Source organism: Gallinula chloropus, assembly GCF_964237585.1.
Source record: "Gallinula chloropus genome assembly, chromosome: 5".
NCBI lineage: Eukaryota > Metazoa > Chordata > Aves > Gruiformes > Rallidae > Gallinula > Gallinula chloropus.
The window spans coordinates 60,447,897-60,467,221 of record NC_140090.1 but is presented as its reverse complement, the minus strand read 5'-3'; the positions used below and the strand labels follow the sequence as shown (position 1 = coordinate 60,467,221).

At 45.3% G+C, this 19,325-nt stretch overlaps 1 protein-coding gene across 2 annotated transcripts in view; it reads left to right on the top strand.

Annotated features, from left to right (window-relative positions):
- The window catches only part of TLL2 (tolloid like 2), a gene marked incomplete at both ends in the record, with an annotated part of 93,399 nt that extends 79,411 nt beyond the window's left edge, over positions 1 to 13,988 (top strand). For both annotated transcript variants that reach the window (XM_084264367.1, XM_084264368.1), the window contains 9 exons: positions 809 to 1,004; positions 5,084 to 5,209; positions 6,903 to 7,063; positions 7,863 to 8,043; positions 9,300 to 9,425; positions 10,295 to 10,422; positions 11,203 to 11,416; positions 12,409 to 12,659; positions 13,854 to 13,988. In XM_084264367.1, coding sequence (XP_084120493.1) covers positions 809 to 1,004; positions 5,084 to 5,209; positions 6,903 to 7,063; positions 7,863 to 8,043; positions 9,300 to 9,425; positions 10,295 to 10,422; positions 11,203 to 11,416; positions 12,409 to 12,659; positions 13,854 to 13,988 — 1,518 coding nt within the window. The remainder of the gene's footprint in view (positions 1 to 808; positions 1,005 to 5,083; positions 5,210 to 6,902; positions 7,064 to 7,862; positions 8,044 to 9,299; positions 9,426 to 10,294; positions 10,423 to 11,202; positions 11,417 to 12,408; positions 12,660 to 13,853) is intronic.
- Between the last annotated feature and the right edge of the window lie 5,337 nt (positions 13,989 to 19,325).

Below are 19,325 nucleotides of genomic sequence, written 5' to 3'. Positions count from 1 at the left end.
ACAAGGGGCAATGGCTGCAAGTTGGAGCACAGGAAGTTCCACACCAACATGTGGAAGAACTTTTTCACAGTGAGGGTGACAGAGCCCTGGGACAGGCTGCCCAGGGAGGTGGTGGAGTCTCCTTCTCTGGAGATATTCAAGACCCGTCTGGACGCCGACCTGTGCAATATGAGCTGGGGAGCTGCTCTGGCAGGGGGGTTGGACACGATGATCTCTCGAGGTCCCTTCCAACCCCTACAATTCTGTGATTATGTGACTTTAAAGAAGCATCGTGTTCCCAGAAGGCTGACAGGCTTTGAAGAGCTCAGAAAAGGATTTCTCCCATTGATTATAGGATGTCTCAGACTCCTAGGTGCCCAGTGATAGTTTCTGACTACTGATGTAGAAGTCGCAGACAGGACCCAGGTTGGTTCATAAAACCCATCTAGTCCATAGGCTCCTGTGGCTTGTGCACACTTACTGTGCTTGTCCTGGAAAGGGCTGACACCATTTGGCTCCTGGCTGTGACCCCATGGCAATTCCTTGAGCCTTTCTGTTTGTAGTTTTTCTGCACTATCACTTGCAGCTTCTGCACTATCTAGCTTGCATATAGTCAGGGAACAGATTTCACTGAGATGTCCCTGGGCTTGAATGTAGTTTCAACTGCAGGAAAGTTCAATGGCAACCATTAGACAAGTCCTTAGCTGTGGCAGGTTGTTTGGGATGCTCCTTTGGAAGCCAATCTCTGGCCACAGTCTAACTGGGTAGCTAGCCTGACTCTGAGCACTTGTACTAGTGAGCTACAGATACACCCTTTTTCCCATTGCAGATTGAATGGCATGATGCATGTTCTTATGACTACCTGGAGATCCGAGATGGCCTCACTGAATACAGCCCCCTGATCGGTCACTTCTGTGGCTACGAGAAGCCAGAAGATATCAAGTCCAGCTCAAATAAACTATGGATGAAGTTTGCATCTGATGCAACCATCAATAAAGCAGGCTTTGCAGCAAATTTCTTTAAAGGTATGTGATTTACAACCTCTCAAGGTCAAAGTTTGGTATCACTTAAATTACAGTCATCCCAAAGCAGTTGGTTACTGTTGTGTCTGCTTGTAGTTAAGGGCTGTTAGACTTGTCTGTACAGCTGTCAATATCAAGTTTATATGCAAATTTCTTTGAGAGTGTAGAGGGGTTTGATGCTGAGGCATGAATGCCACCTCACTAAGACAGAAAGTCTTTCAGTAGTGGGTCAGTACCAGCACAGGCACTAACACAGTTGGGCAGAATGTGACCACTGTTTCTCCAGGCCAGGGGACACTGACACGTTCAAAGAAGGTACTAGTACTCTGCAAAGAGTGTTACATACAACTCTTTGCTTAAGTTTTATTCCAAAAAGAAGCTTCTAGAGAGAGGATAAATTTGATTGCATGTAGAATCCCAGGGGAAACTTCAGAGAACATTAGGAGACAAATACATTCTCAAACTGAGATCCTCACCAGAAGATGTAAATTAAGACTAAGGTTCTTCTTAAGGGCTGGACCCAAGCCATGGCCCTTTACCAGCACCCTGGTGACTTGATAGAGGCAAGAACCAAATACCTCACCACTTGAGAAAATACCTGTGGAGCTGCTGCACGGTAGAGAGTCATGTTTCTCTTAGGTTCAGTGACAGTTCTACAGAAATAATAGCTGCAATGCCAGTATTTGGATTGCATAAGTCCTTTGTTTATTTCTACTTTAACTTCTGTCTTGTGTTAAGGGTGTCATGGTCTGTTTGAATCTCAAGTTTACATGATAATGTACTCTATGAACTGAACTTCATTGCATTAGTTCGTTTAGAAATACAGCAAACAAACAAGGCAAGGCACAATGCCCTTTCCTCAGATTAGTCTATCACATGAATTCAGTTATTCACCATTCAGTCATAAGGTTTCATAATTTAGAACCTGTACTTCTTAATCTGTGGATTTATGTGCAAAAAGAAAATGAGCCAGTTAAATAAAGTTTGATTCACAGAGTACTTTGTCCTGTAAATTTGAGAGACCCAAGCAGACTGTGACAAAGAGCGATTGCAAGATCGCTGGCAGATACTGTGATGTTTAGTTCCAGTCTCTGAAGAACTCTCACAGTGCCTAGACTTCAGTGTTTAAATTTCCCAGGGTCCATAGACACGCAGAGAATACTTCTTCCTCAAGACATTTTGGCTTTTTTCAGGAGCTGACAGTTCAGGCTCACTGTGGCAGAAGTGTTTTCCAGGGATTAGCACTGTGTGGATACTCCTTGTCCTGCAGCAAGTCAGTTTGTAGGATCTGAGGTTCTCTTGCAAGTTTGCAGAGGAAGTAAGTTGCACACTTGAACGTGAGATGCTTTCCTTGTGATGTGGATAGTGAGAAACATTTTTTAAATGTAAAAAAATACATAAATGTGCACTGCTAGTATGATTGCAGACATGGGTATTGTCTGTGGAATTAGGTTAGATCTTGCAGTGTCTGCTCAGACTTCAGGTGTCTGAATAGAAACTGTGTAGCTTCTGAATTGTTGCTAGGTTCTGAGTGTTGCCAAGTCCATGCTAGTAAGTCCAACTGAGGAGCAACATGTATTTGCTTGCATCAAGCACCACAGTAGCCATAGCTACATGACTCCCAGCCTGTTTACACCGTGGGCAGAACTTGAGCCAATGTGAAAAAGCCGTGTAAACATACCTGCAGGCTGGATGTGGAGTTCCCAGCTGGGAGCTGAAGTCTGCAGCCCTTACAGAAGGCTATCCAGAGGGGCTGTGACTACCAGCCACTCCATGAACAAAGTAAATAAACAAATCAGATGGCTCTGCAGGCACTCTTCAGGCTGCTACCCGTAGCTGATTGAGCAATGGATTAGCGTTTCCTTAGTGAGTTATGAAAGGAATGGAGCTTCAATTACATGTCTTGCAACACTGAAAGAAAATAACTCGGCTTTAAAAAACACCACCATAGTTATAGATGGAATTGATTGTTATGCTTTGTGAGAACTTGCAGTGGTATCATCTAACTTTTAAGATGATAAACCTGCAGTAAACAACAGTAAACCAGCAAACAGCTCAGAGAGAGTATGACAGCTCAGAGAGGGTAAGTCATATCCAAGAGACAATGTCAGGAAGATATTAAGAACAGTTATCTCATCTCCATCCCATCATGGATGTCTCAAAGGAAAGCTCTAGTATTATTCTTAATAACTTAATCTTCATTTTGGTAGTAAACTATTGCTGAAGCTTGTTTTGTATATGGTTGAAGTAGTATTAGTAGTGATGTGCTTGTCCTACATTGTTGTGCCTTTCTTCTTCATGGCAAACATTAGAGGAGAGACAATACTTTGCAAAATATACCTGCCTGTAGCTAGGACATGTCCCTCCCATAGGACATGTCTGATCACAGGGTGAGAGGGGAGGAGGAGGGTGATGATTGAAAGAGTCACAGTCTCTCTTTTTTTCTCAAACAAGTGATTTAAGAGCTGGATTACAAGCTATTGATGCTGTACCCAAGCATGAAGCAGCAAGGAAATAACTGCAGTTTCTTTCTTCATAGTGAATCCACAAACAGAAACCAGAAAATAAAATCTGTTTGGACTGGAACTGTTGCAACAGGGGGTTCCTGGCTGTGGGAAGGCTTTGCAGGAAGGCAGATACGAGTACAAGAGAATACTTTGGTTGGAGGGGAGCTACAATGATCATCTAGTCCAGACTGTTCCCTTGTGATCTATGAAGTAGTAGCTGTTATGGGAGTGCTGTATTGGTTGTAGGTGTCAAAGTGTTGGCAGTAGGAGGCTGCAGTGGCTGCTCCATGCCAGACAGATGGTTTAAGCTGTCTCTGAAGTGGACCCACTGCAGGACACAGCTGAGCTGGCACCTCTGTGGAAACATGTTTAAGAAAGGTCAAAAATGATAAGGAGAGAAGGAAGGAAGGAACAGTAAGGTCAAAGGAGGAGGGGAAAGTGGAGGTGCTTCGTGGCAGAGTAGATGTTCCCTGCAGTCCATGGAGGACCCGTGCTGACCCAGGGACAAAGTATAAGACAGAGGAACATCAGAGTCCTGTACTGACTAGCTCCCCATCCCCTCCTGCCTTTGCATGCTCATGGATTTGCTGAAGGGACTAAGTGTAAGTGATGGTGATACAAAGCAGAGGGAGAGGGGTCTGGACTGAAGTTCAGCCTGGGAAAGGGGCGTAGAAAGGTGTTTTCCCCAAATGTTTTAACGTTTCTTTCTTTTTGTTTTCTTTTTTGATTGTTTTAATTTCCCAATACCCCAATCAGCAGCCAAACATTTATGTTAATTGTGAATAAATTAAGTTAAATTTCCTGAAGTCCAGTTTGTTTTGCCCATGCCAGTAATTGGTGGGTAATTTCCCTGTCTCAACCCAGCACCTTTCTTGCTACTGTTCTTCCAATTTTTCCCCCATCCCATTGGAGTAGGGGGTGGGTGAGTGAGCAAGCAGCTGGGTGGCAGTTTGGCTGCTAGCTGGGGCCAATTCACCACAACTATGTTAATAAAACCATCTGTTAAGGGATGCATGTGGAATCAAGGGTCAGGGTGAGAAGTCAATATGTCTGGCTATCTGCATATTAAAATATCAGTTCAGGTATTGAGAAATGATTAGAAGGATCTGATTCCAGAGTCCAGGGAGCAAGGCTTCATGTGTCTATGAAAAGGAAGAACTATTTTCATGTCCTTCCAGCTCCTTTGCTGAAGCCCCTTCAGTGGGTAGTGGACACCTGCAGGTCCATTACAGTGGGCACTGTAATGGGTTGGTTCTTGGTAGCTCAAGTCACTCAAGAGCATGAGGAATTTAAAAAACAAACCAAAAAACCCAGGGGCAGATGAGAACAAAATGCAGGAAGTCTTTACAGGAGACCATGTTTTTCTGCTCCTGTCTATTAAAAGCACTCTTGATTAGTAACATTAGTTGTAGTCCTTTACAGTTTTGGTGGTAGGAATGCTTTAACACTTGTGATGTTTGCTGCAGTGCCTGTTCCATGGATTCAGCTCTTTAGGTACTGCTCTGGTCCTTCTGTCCAGAAGTGCTGCATGGTGGGATTTGGGTGGTGTGACTTGTCCTGATTTTCTCCTGACAGAGATGGATGAATGTTCTCTGCCAGACAATGGTGGGTGTGAGCAGCACTGTGAGAACACACTGGGCAGCTACAAATGCACCTGTGAGCCTGGCTATGAGTTGACAGCTGATAAAAAGAGCTGTGAAGGTGAGTAACCTACAGACTGAAGCATCTGTCTTTAGGATGGGTGCTACAGCTAATAATGAAATGGAACAGTCTTGGAGATGACTCTCCTTACCCCTACATCCTCTTTGTTTCTGTTCATTTCCCCACCACCCCACCCCCCCCCCCCAAATCTTTCTGTTGATGTCTTCTGTTGAAAAACAAATTTGTGTTGAAAAACTGAAAATACCCTGATTCTTTATTGCTAAACATCTCTAAACCCAGTTGTTTTTTGTTGCCAGAGATGCCTATCCAGACCACATCTCTCACACTGCAGCATAAGGGAGGGTAGACATTGCAAGTGTTTCAATCTAAGGCTGAATTTATAATTTTTTAAAATAAATTGCTTTTGTCAGATACAGTATCAGTGTTTTGCCTGCATGCAAAAGCCATCCTCCACACTGAGGCATCAGTTCCCTTCTGTTATGGGGGTAAAAACTCCAATGACTTCAATAGAAACTGTTTCTATCAGCTTTCTGTTTGTACAGTTAATCTCTTGCAACAAGTGTTTGCTCCCACCAACAATACAGCTGTTGGTGCCGTGAGAATCCACCCCTTGTTCTTGTCTCCTAGTTCTGCCTTTCAGCTGGGATGTGTAGGGAGCTCCACATGCTGTGAGTCACCCTGCTTGCTCTGACTTCTGCTTCTGTCAGATTGTTTGGAGAAGGCTGCTGTCGACTTGGTGAGGGCAGATAGGTGTGTGCAAAAGGATTGTTCTAAGCTTAACTGTATTTTTAAAAATACTTCCTTGCAATTTTGAGCAAGCCAGCTGGTAAAACTTTGCAAGCGTGTTTTAAATTTCACTCTTAACTTCTTATTTTAAACTTCATTTGTGGGGACTACAGGAAGGATAGTCCTTGCAATTGTAGTGATGCACATCAGAGTTAATTGCTTTTGTTTCTCCAGACATGCTTGTTACCCTTTTAGTATTGAAGCTGCTTCTTTGGGTTAGTTCTTTTAATGCAAAATTATGCTGGGTTTTTATCCTTGTAGTTTTTCAAGATTTGGCCATATCTCATTACTCCCAAGAAACAGCAAGAGAAAAATTGCTTTGTTGCAAGTAAAATTTTGCAGAGAAAGAGCAAACTGAGGTTGACTGCTTTGAGGTAAAAAACATGCTCTCCCACAAGAGGATGAAGCTTAGATGCCCTAAATTTTTAAAGGAAGTGTGCTGGTAAAGCTAAGTCTTTGGCTTTGTCTTAAATTTTACTTACAGAAGATGCAGTTTATATAAAATAAGCCACTGAAGAGTTGACAGGGATGTCTTCTCTAGGTTTCCATTATCTTCTAATTATTCCGTTGCTGGCAAACTTGAAATAGTAATGTTTGTAGGACTGAGTGTGGGTGAGTTTACTAAGCTGGGCTTTACAACTCTGTTGTGCATGTCAAGTCAACTGATCCACAGTAAGCCCAAGCCTAGAGAGTAAAAAGATCAATCTTTAATGGTTTAAGTGGCTCTCAGGGCCATATCTTGGCTATGTGTGTTTCAGTGGTGATTTATAGCAGGTGAAGTTTCTGTCCTCTTTGCAGGTCCCAGCATTTTAGACCTGTTCTGGAGGCCAGGATTTGAAATGTGCCACCAACCAGGATCTGATTCATTTCCTACCTAACAGTGTGGCCCAGTCTGTGTGTCTGAACAGAACCAAGTAAACCTTGTGTTCATTTGTTGCCTCTCCAGCTGCCTGTGGGGGCTTCATCACCAAGCTCAATGGGACCATTACTAGCCCTGGATGGCCCAAGGAATATCCTACTAACAAAAACTGCGTCTGGCAGGTGGTAGCTCCAGCCCAGTACCGGATCTCGCTACAGTTCGAAGTGTTTGAGCTGGAAGGCAATGATGTACGTAACCAGTCCCTGCATCTCAGAGGTGGGACTACTGGCTAACTCGGAACTGGATAAATCCTTGGGGTACAAGGAAGAGGAGACTCTGTGTTGCTGGTGGAGCTTCTGGTTGTTTCCCGCCCTTGATATAATAAGCCAATAACAGTGATTGCTCTCCTTGAAGTCTGGATCTGCTTTCTCTATGGAGTGGAAGGATTAAAGCTGTTCTGTTATAAATGGGCTTATTTTCTCTACCAGTTCTGCATAATTGTATGTGTTTTCCATCCCTATAGGTGTCCCATCCCCACTTCCCCATCCCACCCCCCCCCCCCCCGCCCCCTCCCGAGCTGCCTTTGCAGGAAAATAATTGAAAATGAACAATTAAGTAGAATTCTTCAAGGATAAAAAAAATAACGAGTAATAGAGCCTGTCCTCTTCCCTGCCAGGGGCAGGGGGAAATTTAAACAAAGCATTCAGGTCTTGCTTTCCCTACTGTAAATGGGAGCAATGGCTCTTCCTTAATACATCAGGCTGCTGAAGTTCATACAACACTGTCACATTCTCAGATAAGGTGGGAGAAACTATTTTAGCTCAATTAAATGCAACCTTTGCTATTCTGATAAATGCACCTTTGCTGTAAGACCAGGGCATCAAGGGAAGGGGGTGAGAACATTGATGGATGAGAATTAGGGGAAGTTAGAAGTGTGTTTGAATATAAGGCTGTTTCTGTCCTGTCTCAGTAAAGCCTCTGTCCCCTTCCTCTGAAAAGTTCTGTTCCCAGCCCGTGGAGCTGAGAAATCTCCTCCTCTCTCGGCAGGTCTGTAAATATGACTATGTTGAGATTCGTAGTGGGCTGGCTTCTGATTCCAAGCTGCACGGCAAATTCTGTGGCTCAGAGAAACCTGAAGTAATCACATCATTTGGCAACAACATGAGACTGGAGTTCAAATCAGACAACACGGTCTCCAAGAAAGGCTTTAAAGTTCATTACTTCTCTGGTACGTGACTGTATTCTTTCACTTACTTAGCTGTCTCCTCGGACTGAACCTCTTTGCTGAATTTTCTTCCACCTCCTGTTAAATCAGACAGAGCCTGGCATGCTTAGTTACATCTAAAAAACATGGTTGGGCTGTGCTATCTCACCTTTCATCTTGGTTTCTTAGTGTAGCATATGGTTCTGTTTCATAGTGTGGTGTCAGCAAGATACATGGATTTCATCAATGCCTCCAGTCTTTCCACAGCAGGAAGCAATGGGGAACCCAGTCCTAGAAGTTCTTTCTGTCCCTGGTGTCATTAGAGAATAGCATTTTCCTCTGAAACTACAAGAGTTACAGAAGGCTTTTGGACACTTTCTGTAGCAATCCTTCTGTCAAAGCAGTACAGGCTAGTGGAGGTTTCCAGTCCTTTGTTCTATATCTTTCTTAGCTCTCAGTGTCAGTCATGCCCCTTGTTAGCAGGCAGTTCCAGAGGTTAACTGTACGTTGTATGGAAGTGGAAATTCAGTCCTGTGTTTGCAGCAGAGTTTCAGGAGTACTAATATTTCTGAGGAGGATGATCAAGCAAAATGACCTTGAATTAAGGCAGTTACAGAGCAGAATTGGGGCCTCTTAAATCTAACAAGAGGAAGGGTGAGGTGGGTTATGTTTTATCTAGAATTACTTCTAGGAGTGAGGAGATGGATGAGGTTAATAAGGTCCAGGGGGAGCACTGGCCTAAGAAAAAGTGGGGCTAAACTGGCCATAAGTTAAATTGGACTGGAAACCAGGAGCAGATCCTATGCTCAGAACAGTGAGACTGCAGCATATTTCATATTCAGAGAGTAGCTCTTACCTTAGACCCTCTTGTCCATCTGGCTGCTTGAGCTCTCAGAGCTATTTAAAGATGGAGGCTCACCAGAGCATGTGAGAACATGAAAATATAAAGATTGTCCAGTGGATTGTTTTCCCTAGGCTGGTGCATTTGTGTGATAACTTTCCTGGACCTATTCTAGAAGAATGAGACACTGCTGTTGGTTTCTTTTAGATAGGAGTCTTTAATCATTCTAAACCTACATCATATAATAAAGCACATTTGTGATGTATTTTATGGAAAGAAAGACAACTGAAGAGAATTGTATCTGGGCTAAAAAGCTGCTTGGACTAATCCAGCAGCAGTGTTTTGAAGTTTGCACTGGTATCTGCCTCTGTGGGTATGGGTGTCCTAGCTGGCAACTGCCGCAGTGCAACTCAGTGTTTCTTGGTTTACTCCTGTCTAGACAAGGATGAATGTTCCAAAGACAATGGTGGTTGCCAGCATGAATGTATCAACACCTTTGGAAGCTATGTATGCCAGTGCAGAAACGGCTTCATGCTGCATGAAAATGGCCATGACTGCAAAGAAGGTAAGGTCCTCGCTCGTTCCTCTCAGGAAAGACAAGGTGCCTCAAACACATTTTGAGCTAGAGTGCCTCCTGCCCTGTGCTGGAAGGGTGTTTGTAGAGTGTACAAGGCTGGGTGCTGAAAAACTGCTTAGGAAAAGGAAGAGGGATTGTTTTCAGTTGGATCTGTTCCCCAGTCTGTCCCTCCATATGGCAGTGGGGATGGGCAGAGTGGGGGCAAGAAGCTGGGCTAGTGAGAGGAGAAGTTGTGGGACATCACAGTTAGACTAGTCACTGCTGCTTCATTTAATATTGCCTTGTGTCAGAAGAGAAAGGTTGAGTTAATTTAACCATTTGCTGCTACCAAAAATACCTCTCTTGCTTTATCCATGCTCCTGCTATGTGCTGCCATGGGCTTTCTGTGTATCATCTCTGGTCCTTTTCTGAGCTGATTCAGCTTTCAAAGTCAGTAAAACAAATGGTCCAAGGCTGAGAGAGGACCAGTGTCAACATGGTGGAGAGCTTGGAGACCGGGAGCAGGGCAGATGAGATGGAGGAGCAGGAAAATCATAGAATCATTTTAGTTGTAAAAGACCTTTAAGATCATAAAGTCCAACTGTTAACCTAGCACTGCCAAGTCCATGTTTGGGAGTGAGAAGGTGAATGAAGGCAATAAGGCTTTGGGGAACAAGCTGGTCCATTTCACCAGCTGCCAAGTTAGATCAAAAAATGAATAGCTCTTTGAGGTCTCTGCAGTAATCCTAAAAGATAGGATTCAGTGACTGAAGTCTCTGCCCTGTTGAGGGTCTTGATGAACAGAGAGGAGCACATGGGACACTAGACCGTTCCTATGTGACACCCCAATGCCTCTATCTTATGATCTCCCTCTCAAGCTGGTTGCGAGCACAAGCTGAGTGGTGCAGAGGGAACCATGAGCAGCCCAAACTGGCCTGACAAGTACCCAAGCCGTAAAGAGTGCACCTGGGACATCTCTGCAACACCTGGCCACCGAGTGAAAGTAGTGAGTAACCAGTGAGCGGGACCGTGATGGGGGAAGCAGGCTGGGTTGTGAGGAGCTGGAGCGACTTTGCCCTACCACTGTGTGAGAGGTCAATCCCCATAGCTCCTGTTTGGGGTGCTTAGAGGAGAATGTCCTGGGAGGCTGACCCTGGCCTGCAAAAGGGCAGAAGGTCTCAGGAAGACATGAGACAGCAGTGAGGCAGCTTGGAGAAGACTCCATCAGATGACAACTGTGAAGCATTGCTGTCTCAGTTAACAGAAGGTATAACATGCTGTCCTGCCTTGACTCCTCTTCATGAGCCACTCTGTTGGCACCATCCCTGTGTGAGGTGGTGGCAGCACCAGCCCCCAGCCCCTCCAAGGGAGAAGTTTCAGGCCCATTTTACATGTGCATGTAGCAGGACATGCCCAAAGCCATGCAGATGGCCCATGTGCTGGGGGAAATATTGCCTGGATCCCTGTGCTCAGTGGGAAGAACGTCCCATTTGGTGTGCTAGGCAGGGTTGCCAGCAGGAAAAATCAGTCTTGCAGTTGAAAACTGTTGTTATGCTCATGTGTGAGGCAGCAAAGCTTAGGCTACAGAGCTCATTTATTTGAACTTCTGAGCTTTGCTTCCCTGTGATCACTCTTGTTTGGAAGCACACCACTCTGATTTAGTTTGTGGGAAGACTGGGACGGACATACCATTTGAGCTGTTTTCTCACTTGGTATTTCATCCTCTGCTAAATTGCATACTAGGATTTACAGATGTCTGTCTTAACTCTTCTTGTTCTTGCTGTAGACCTTTAATGAGTTTGAGATCGAACAACACCAAGAATGTGCCTATGACCACTTAGAAATGTATGATGGGCCCAACAGCAAGTCACCTATCCTTGGCCGCTTCTGTGGCAGCAAGAAACCAGACCCTGTAGTGGCTTCTACCAACAAGATGTTCCTCAGGTTTTACTCTGACGCTTCTGTGCAAAGAAAAGGTTTCCAGGCAAAGCACAGTACAGGTAAGCTGATTGCCTGCCAACATCCCAGTGCGATAAGATGTCATCATGTCTCACTGCATTTATTTTACCAGGCAAAACCTGAAATGCTTTTCTCCCAAGTAAGCTTAGCCTGAATTTTAAGTGCTTTTATGTTGTGCTAGCCAGTTCCCAGAGCATTGTTGGCACCATACCGTAAATGCCTGCTTCCTTATCAGCTCAGAGGTCTCTTGATGGCAGACATTCCTGCTCATGTTTTTGTTTAAACTGGAGGTGTTTGGTTGAGCAGCAACCCATTCTGTTCCTCATCAACTCTTGAAAAAGAAGGTGATGCAGCTTAGCCCGTGTTGGCCCACACACAGAGCAGGCCCATGTTAGATTGATTATGGGGGAAGCAGAGCTGTACTGTGGACAGACACAGCTCGATCCTCTTATCTGCGGCAGCCCAAACGTGAGCGTGTGGTACCAAGGTTCACTCTTTTTAAATCCCTGCCACTGTAAACAGGTGAAATGTTCTCTGAGTGGCAGAGCAGGAGAGATTGGTGAAGAGACATCTTCCTGATTGGTCACAGGGAAGCTCTGCACCAAAGCAGCCGTGTGTTGCACAAACAGAGGGCTACTTTTGTGGATTGTGTGGGCAGAAAAGCATTGTTTTGGCCCCCAGGGTTTTTTATACACTTCAACTTCCTGCTGACAAAACACTTAGGATAAGAATTTCAGCTTCAGGACAAGTGCAAAGAACACGTTAAGTCTTCCTTTAAGCACTATCCTGTGAGTTTTAACTGGTCACCTCTTTCCCTGCATGTTTCTCTACAGTATGTAGATCACTGGATCCACTGGTAAAATCACCCACTTAGGGTAGCTCAAAGCAATGGTTAATTACATTCCCTGTTGTTCATGCACTTTATGCTGGAGGACTTGTCTCCCCACAGCTGATGAAAAGTGGGATGGGGAGTTTTTGTTGTGAGGTAGGGAGGCCTTTGACCAGACTGTTATGTGCCTTTTTCTTCCTCCAGAGTGTGGTGGGCTCTTAAAAGCTGAAGTACGAACTAAGGAGCTGTATTCCCATGCTCAGTTTGGGGACAACAACTACCCAGGTCAAGCCAACTGTGAATGGGTGATTGTAGCTGAAGATGGTTATGGGGTGGAGTTGATATTCCAGACATTTGAGATCGAGGAGGAGGCTGACTGTGGGTATGACTACATGGAGATTTATGATGGCTATGACAGCACTGCGCCACGCCTGGGACGCTTCTGTGGCTCAGGGGTAAGCCATGGTGGTGGGGATTTCATAGGCATAACTGGAGGCTATGTACCTTTTTTGGCCAGGAGCAGCTTTCACAAACTGATGATGAGAATGCCTTGTGTGTTGATATTGCTGCTTCTCCTGTTGCCAGAGATCACATATATTTTATCTGGCACAGAGTTGGTGCCAGATGACTTTCCCTTGTTAGCCTGGGGCCACGGGCAGCAGCACGAGACTGCTGTGCTGTCATGCCCCAGCACTGCTGTGAAAGTGTTTAAATGTGGGAAACAGCTTCCAAAGACCAGTTCCATCCTCGATCACTTCCTGCCTGAAGCCAAGTCACATTGTGGCCTTGCTATGACAGGGGCAGAGGGCTTTGCAGAGCTGCCTTTTGGCTCCAGGGTGGCATGCTGTTTCCTAAACTGTTATCTGTGTCCACTGTAAGAGGAGTGACTCTGTTACATGAGCAATAGTGTGTGGTATTTAAAACCAGAGGTTCTATGTTTAATTTCTCTAGGAGTTCAGAAATCAAATGCAGAAGGTTCTTACTGCGTTTAAAGAGAGACATTCAGAGAGCAAGTGTGTCAGAGCAGTTCTCGCAGATTGAGAAAATGGTCTTGAAAATAAACCAAGGCGTAGCAGCTTGGTGTGCAGAGCTTCAGGGCAGCAGGGTAGTAATCTACCTAGCCCATACAGTGACCAATGGAGAATAGCTGGTAAAGTGTTGGTCCTTCAGAGAGGTACACGGAGGTTGTAGCTGATTGCAACAGCGGGGAAGATAGTCATGTACCTTATGTGGCAACTCTGGTTATTTTGCTGCTAATGAACCCTGGGAGAGCCTCAGCTGCTCAACAACGTCTAGTTTGGATTGTGTTGTTTCCTAAAAAGATTAGGACAAATTAAAGAAAATTCAGCAGACGAGAAGAACATCCAGGGAGTCCTGTGAATGTGACCTACAGAAAACATTTGGAAAAACTGGGATTGTAGCGGGCTGGTATCAGTCTACAAACGTAAAAGGCAAGCATGCAAAGAGCAAGGGAATGTGTTCAGGAAGTCAGAGCAGAGCAGGGGACACTGAGCACTCTGTGTTCGTTCTCGTCAGTCTGTCTTCACTCTGTGTTTGTTCTCGTCAGTCTGTCTTCACATTCCAGCATCATAGCACAGAGTTATTTAGCCTGCAGACTTGACCACTGTGCTGTCTTTACTTTTCTGCAGCCTCTGGAAGAAATCTACTCTGCAGGGGATTCCATCATGATTCGATTCCATACAGATGACACCATCAACAAGAAAGGCTTTCACGCCCAATACATAAGTACCAAATTTCAGGACGCACTGCACATGAGAAAGTAGTTTGACTGCCCCTCACAGACGTTCCCATCTGAAGACTGAGACATTTTACTGTGATCTTTGTCTTTTTTTTTTAAGGCTTCTGTGCACCTGGCCAAAAGCAATGTACAGTATTTTCTGTTACTAAAACTAAATCCAGTCTTGAAGGTTTGCATCTGAAATTATTTGGATGACCCTTTTGTTGTTAACATACCCAGGACCAAAAATTGTCTTCTAATCATACCTGCCAGGGCACAAATGTTGTATTTTGCACAGCTTGCCATGGGGCTGAGTGAAGACTGAGTTTGAATTGAGAAAAGCCTTTATCTTGTGTATATCCTGTTTCTAGGTGATGTTTCCTAAGCATTCTGTACACGAGCTGTCTGAACACATTTTCTGGAGCAGATGATGTGGACATTCGCCCAGTAGGATTTTCTCAAAGGACCTTGGGAGCCACCCACTCTCCCCTGCCAGCCCAAAATACTCTGTGCAATAAGTGAACAGCCAGATGGCTGGAACTCCATCACTCCTTCTGTCCTGTCTATTTATTGTCTTGGTTATTGTGGTTTGGGAGCTGGGCAGTGGCACAGGGACACTCTTTAGGGCTGCTAGCTACTTGAATCATGGTGAGTGAGAAGGGGCCTGATTTGCAGTAATTGTCACGGTGTACATTGAATGGAAGTACTTCACTGCAGTGGCCCAGGGAAAGGTGGTGGCTGACAGGGAAGTGCTGTGGTGGGGCACAAGGCATGGCTCTGTGATGGTGACAAAGCTTAGCAACTGGAGTACTGACAGCATGCTCCAGTTACACCACCAGGCAAAGGGCTGTGACAGCAGTCCAGAACTTATCTTAAATAAGGAATCTCTTCTCACTCCACCCACAAGCATTTTCTTGGCCTTCTTTACACCACTTCTTTTCCTTAGTACCACTTCTCTGTGAACCCTTCCTTTTCATAGTTGAGCTGCTCTCCCAGGGCTCCCCAATGCCACCTAGGAGTGCTCTGCAACATCTGCTGGAGCATCTTGCTGAAGGAAATGCCTGACTGGAGTTAGTCAGGGTATCCCTGAGGCAGAGGAACACAGGCTATGCTGCAAGTCAGCTCTGGCGAGATCTGGGAATGTGTCAAACGTGCAAGCTCCAGGCATAGGACTAGGAACGGGAGAACTCTGCTGGTTTCTGCTTCCTCCCTGTTCCATGCTGGCTCGTGACCCAGTCCCTTAACTCATGGCAGGGGTGCAAGAGAGATGGCAACTTAAGCACTTTGAGCTACATGGCCCAGACATACTCTGTGTTGCAGCTCTTTATGTACATGGAAGCTACCAAGCCATGGGCTTGCAGAATTAACAGGTAGCTTGGCACTTCTTTGAGAAAAAGTAGGGGAAACTATGCTTTTGGGGGAACTACTGTAATTGAGCTGTTCATAGAGGAAGAAGAAGAAAAAAGTTTATTCTGAATGATATTTCATTAAAGCACTCATGGGCAGTTATGAGCTAAAAGCTGAGGTATGTTAGCTTTAATAAAGTATTTATAATCCAAGGATTACTATGTTTACATAACCAATGTACTGTCAGGCTCCAGGGTGACACATCCTCTCTGTATGACTGTGGAGAAGTGTGGTGACAGTGCCACTGTCAGGCACAAACAACGTTCCTGGAGATGAGGGCATTTCCAGATGGGTAATAAATAGACCCAGCCCTCTCCAGAAGTCCTTGAACAGTCCACGTGAATATAGTCCAAGTATTGTGAATACTAGGAGAAGAAAATGCATGAAAATATTTTCTTGCTTAGAACAAGAAAAATAAAGTAATTTATACACACAAGATTATATGTATATAAAATGCGCATGTAGGAGACCAGTAGTCAAAGCCTTAATAAGTGTTACGTGAACAATACTGTACCACTGACTTATAGCTTTATTGCAGGCTCTATAAACCCATGTTATTTCTGTTTTAACTTTATAGCTCTGTTTTGTTCCTTTTTTTCAAATTTTGTGGCCTTTTTACAGGCAAGACCTCTGATGTCAAGCTGTTTCACCATGCAGGTCTGGGGAAATGAACTCCTCTAGATGGGGTCTGCATTTCTCCTTTTTTTTCCTTGTCCCCGTTCAAGCAAAATCACAGTCACTCAGGTCTGGAAATAAATGACACCAATCCCTATGAAACAGGAGGCAGGCTTCAGGTGGCAAGGAGTGGTTCAGGTTTCCTGTCTCTCTAATGGGAGCAATAACTCTGGAGAGAAGTCACTGTAGGAGCTTTCCATGGACTTTAACATCTCTGTTCCACATTCTGATAATTTCCCACCTTGCCCAAACCAGTTCATTACAGATGCTTGCAATGTGGTTTGACAGATCTACTACACTTGTTAGCATTCATGCAGGTGTCTGTTGTGATGGTGTGCTCACAAATGTTGTACTGTGCATTTCAACCAATGATCTATGTAGAATATTTCTGCTGTACTGACTGGGCTTAACAGTCAATAATTCTAAATGTGTGAAAGTTTCTTAAGAAAAAAAAAAGTCAAACCATCTAAGGTGTGTATACATATTCTGGTCTTTGTGTGGTTTTACATTTCACTAACTACAATAATTTTTTAGGAGCGGGGGAGGGGGAGAGGGAAAGGAGGGTGTGGGGGCAATCACAAATGTACCCGTGCCCCAGAACGAGTGTCTGCATTCATTAAAGACTGTGGATTCAGTTGCATATTCTGTTGTATGCCTGCATTTACCACTTCCTCAAGGGTTGGAAATTTCTTAATACATTCCTTGTTCTGCCAACTGTTGTTTGTGTCTATTGCTAATACCAGGTGGGATTTACTCTCTGCAGGAAGCAACTTTCCCTTGAGCCTTTAACTTTGTCCTGGGTTTTGTAATCAAGAGGGCATTTAGGAAGTGGGGCAGAGGAACAAGTTGTTCAATCAAAGGGCTTACATCTTTGTGTTTCATGTTCTGCACTTGTGCTTTAGTGGCTGAGATGCAGCTCTGCAGCAAAAAACATTAGGGATCTGGGAATTAGTCTGTAAGTAGACCTCAAAAGATGGAGGCTCCTTCACGATAGTGCATGGTATGGCTTTCATAGAATCATGGGGGTTGGAAGGGACCTCCAGAGATCATCGGGTCCAACCCCCCTGCCAAAGCAGCTCCCTAGGACATATTGCACAGATAGGCATCCAGATGGGTCTTGAATATCTCCAGAAAAGGAGACTCCACCACCTCCCTGGGCAGCCTGTCCCAGGGCTCTGTCACCCTCACTGTGAAAAAGTTCTTCCACATGTTGGTGCAGAACTTCCTGTGCTCCAACTTGCAGCCATTGCCCCTTGTCCTGTCTCCACAGACCACTGAAAAGGGGCTGGCCATTTCCCCCTGCATCCCATACTGAAAGTATTTATAAACATTAATAAGGTCCCTCCCTTAGTCTTCTTTTCCTTAAGCTGAACAGTCCCAGCTCACTCAGCCTTTCCTCATAGGGGAGATGCTCCAGGCCCTTAATCATCTCCATAGCCTCCTCTGGACTCTCTCCAGGAGATCCCTGTCTTTTTTATACCGTAATGCTCCAGGTGAGGCCTGACCAGGGCTGAGTACAGGGGAGGATCACCTCCTATGACCTGCTGGCCACACTCCTCCTGATGCACCCCAGGATCACACTGGCTCTCTTAGCCACCAGGGCACACGCCTGGCTCATGGCCAACCTGTCATCAACCCAGGTCATTCTCCACGGAGCTCATGTCCAGCAGGTCATCCCCCAGCCTGTACTGATTTACCAGCAGGTCCTAGTGACCCGGGGACACAAAACTCCTGTGCAATGGACAGCAGGATGAGCATAAGGCAGATGGTCCTTACTGCAAAGTAGTGGTCTGCACTCACTGTGGCAACAGAATGATCAGTAGCTAGACAGCATGTAAACTGCTTTTCTTCCTCTGGCAAAGACACCAGGATGCCATTGTTTCCAAAATGAGGGCCAGAAGCCTAGAGTCACACAAAGAGTTACAGTCCAAAGCAATGTTGAAACATGAGAAACAATGCAGCCCAAGCAAAGCCAATGGAAAATAGGGGTCACAACTGTTAGGGAAACACACAGATATTTGCAATTGCAACAACATAGGTTTTCACTGAGTGCACAACCTCCTTGTTGGACATGTAAAGATCTTCTGCAGGCTTGTATCTTCCCTGCTGTTCAACTAACATGTTCCCTTAATGTCTCTTTCCACACTGATTGCCTGCCACCAGTGCTGTGACAGGGCTGGTCCTCGTTTTCTTGACTCATTTCCAGAAACTGGGCTTCATTTTCCAGAAATCATCCAAAGACTGTCCAGTCACCATATGTGAGATGCCAAAGGGACTGTCCATTGGCTTCAGGGAGATTCTTCATCTTTTAAAAACATCAGTATCTAGTGGTACAGCACATTCCAGGCACAGAATGCTGCCTCAGACCAGACAGGCTTGTTGGTTTCAGCATCAAGCCAGCAGAAATCCTCCACGTTGTCTGGATGTTTCCAGCAAATGTGCTCTGGCAGATGAGGTGCAAGCCTTAGAAAGCAAAAGCAGGAGTCCCTTCAGGCTGAGCTGTAGTATATATTAAACATGCCTTTGGAGCCAGGAGCAGTTTTATTTGCTGTGGGGCTGGCAGAGAAAAGGCGGAGTCCCCAGCGCCCTGAAGCCCAGCTTTCCAGGCACATGCAGGACACTGCCCCTGGCAGAAACCTGGCTCTGTCAGGTGTGCTGGGACCCTGCCAGGCTGTCTGAGTCAGCCAGAGAGAAATGCCATCGTCTCTTCCTCTTTGTAGGTCTGCAGTTCGGTTTTTAGCAGGAAGAGGAGCTCATCCTAAAAGGAGCACTAGCTCTGGCGTGAGGCAGACTGCTGTTAACGTGTGCAGGGACTTCTTGGGGAGAAGCCCAAAATGGTGAGTGGGAGTCGTCTGTTGAGTTGGGTCGTGCTTTGATCAAAGTAGCACGGGGAGGTCAGAGTACAGGAGAGGTGAGGCCATGGATCTGCGTAGCTGTTGGATGAAAAGTTCCCAGGGAGCGTTTAACCCTCCTGCTTGCTCCGGCCAGATCAAGCTGTTCCCTTCACTAGCTCTGCATTTCTTTAGGGTGCAACCAGTGTTTTCAGATGCCTGCTTGAATTTCAGATGCCTGCTTGAATATATGTCTACCCCATATTTTCTGTCCTGGAATTACTGCCTGGTCTTAGGACAGCTGAAGCAAAGGGGAGGCAGTGGACCTCTCTTGAGGAGATTTCCTGTCCTGGGAGATGGGACCTGCTGAAACACATACTGTCTGTTTGGCTAGGTGAGAGAGGCTGGAAGTAAAACCTCCTTTCTCCCAGTAGCTAGCTGGCTCTGAGGCTAACACAATCTTATCCTCT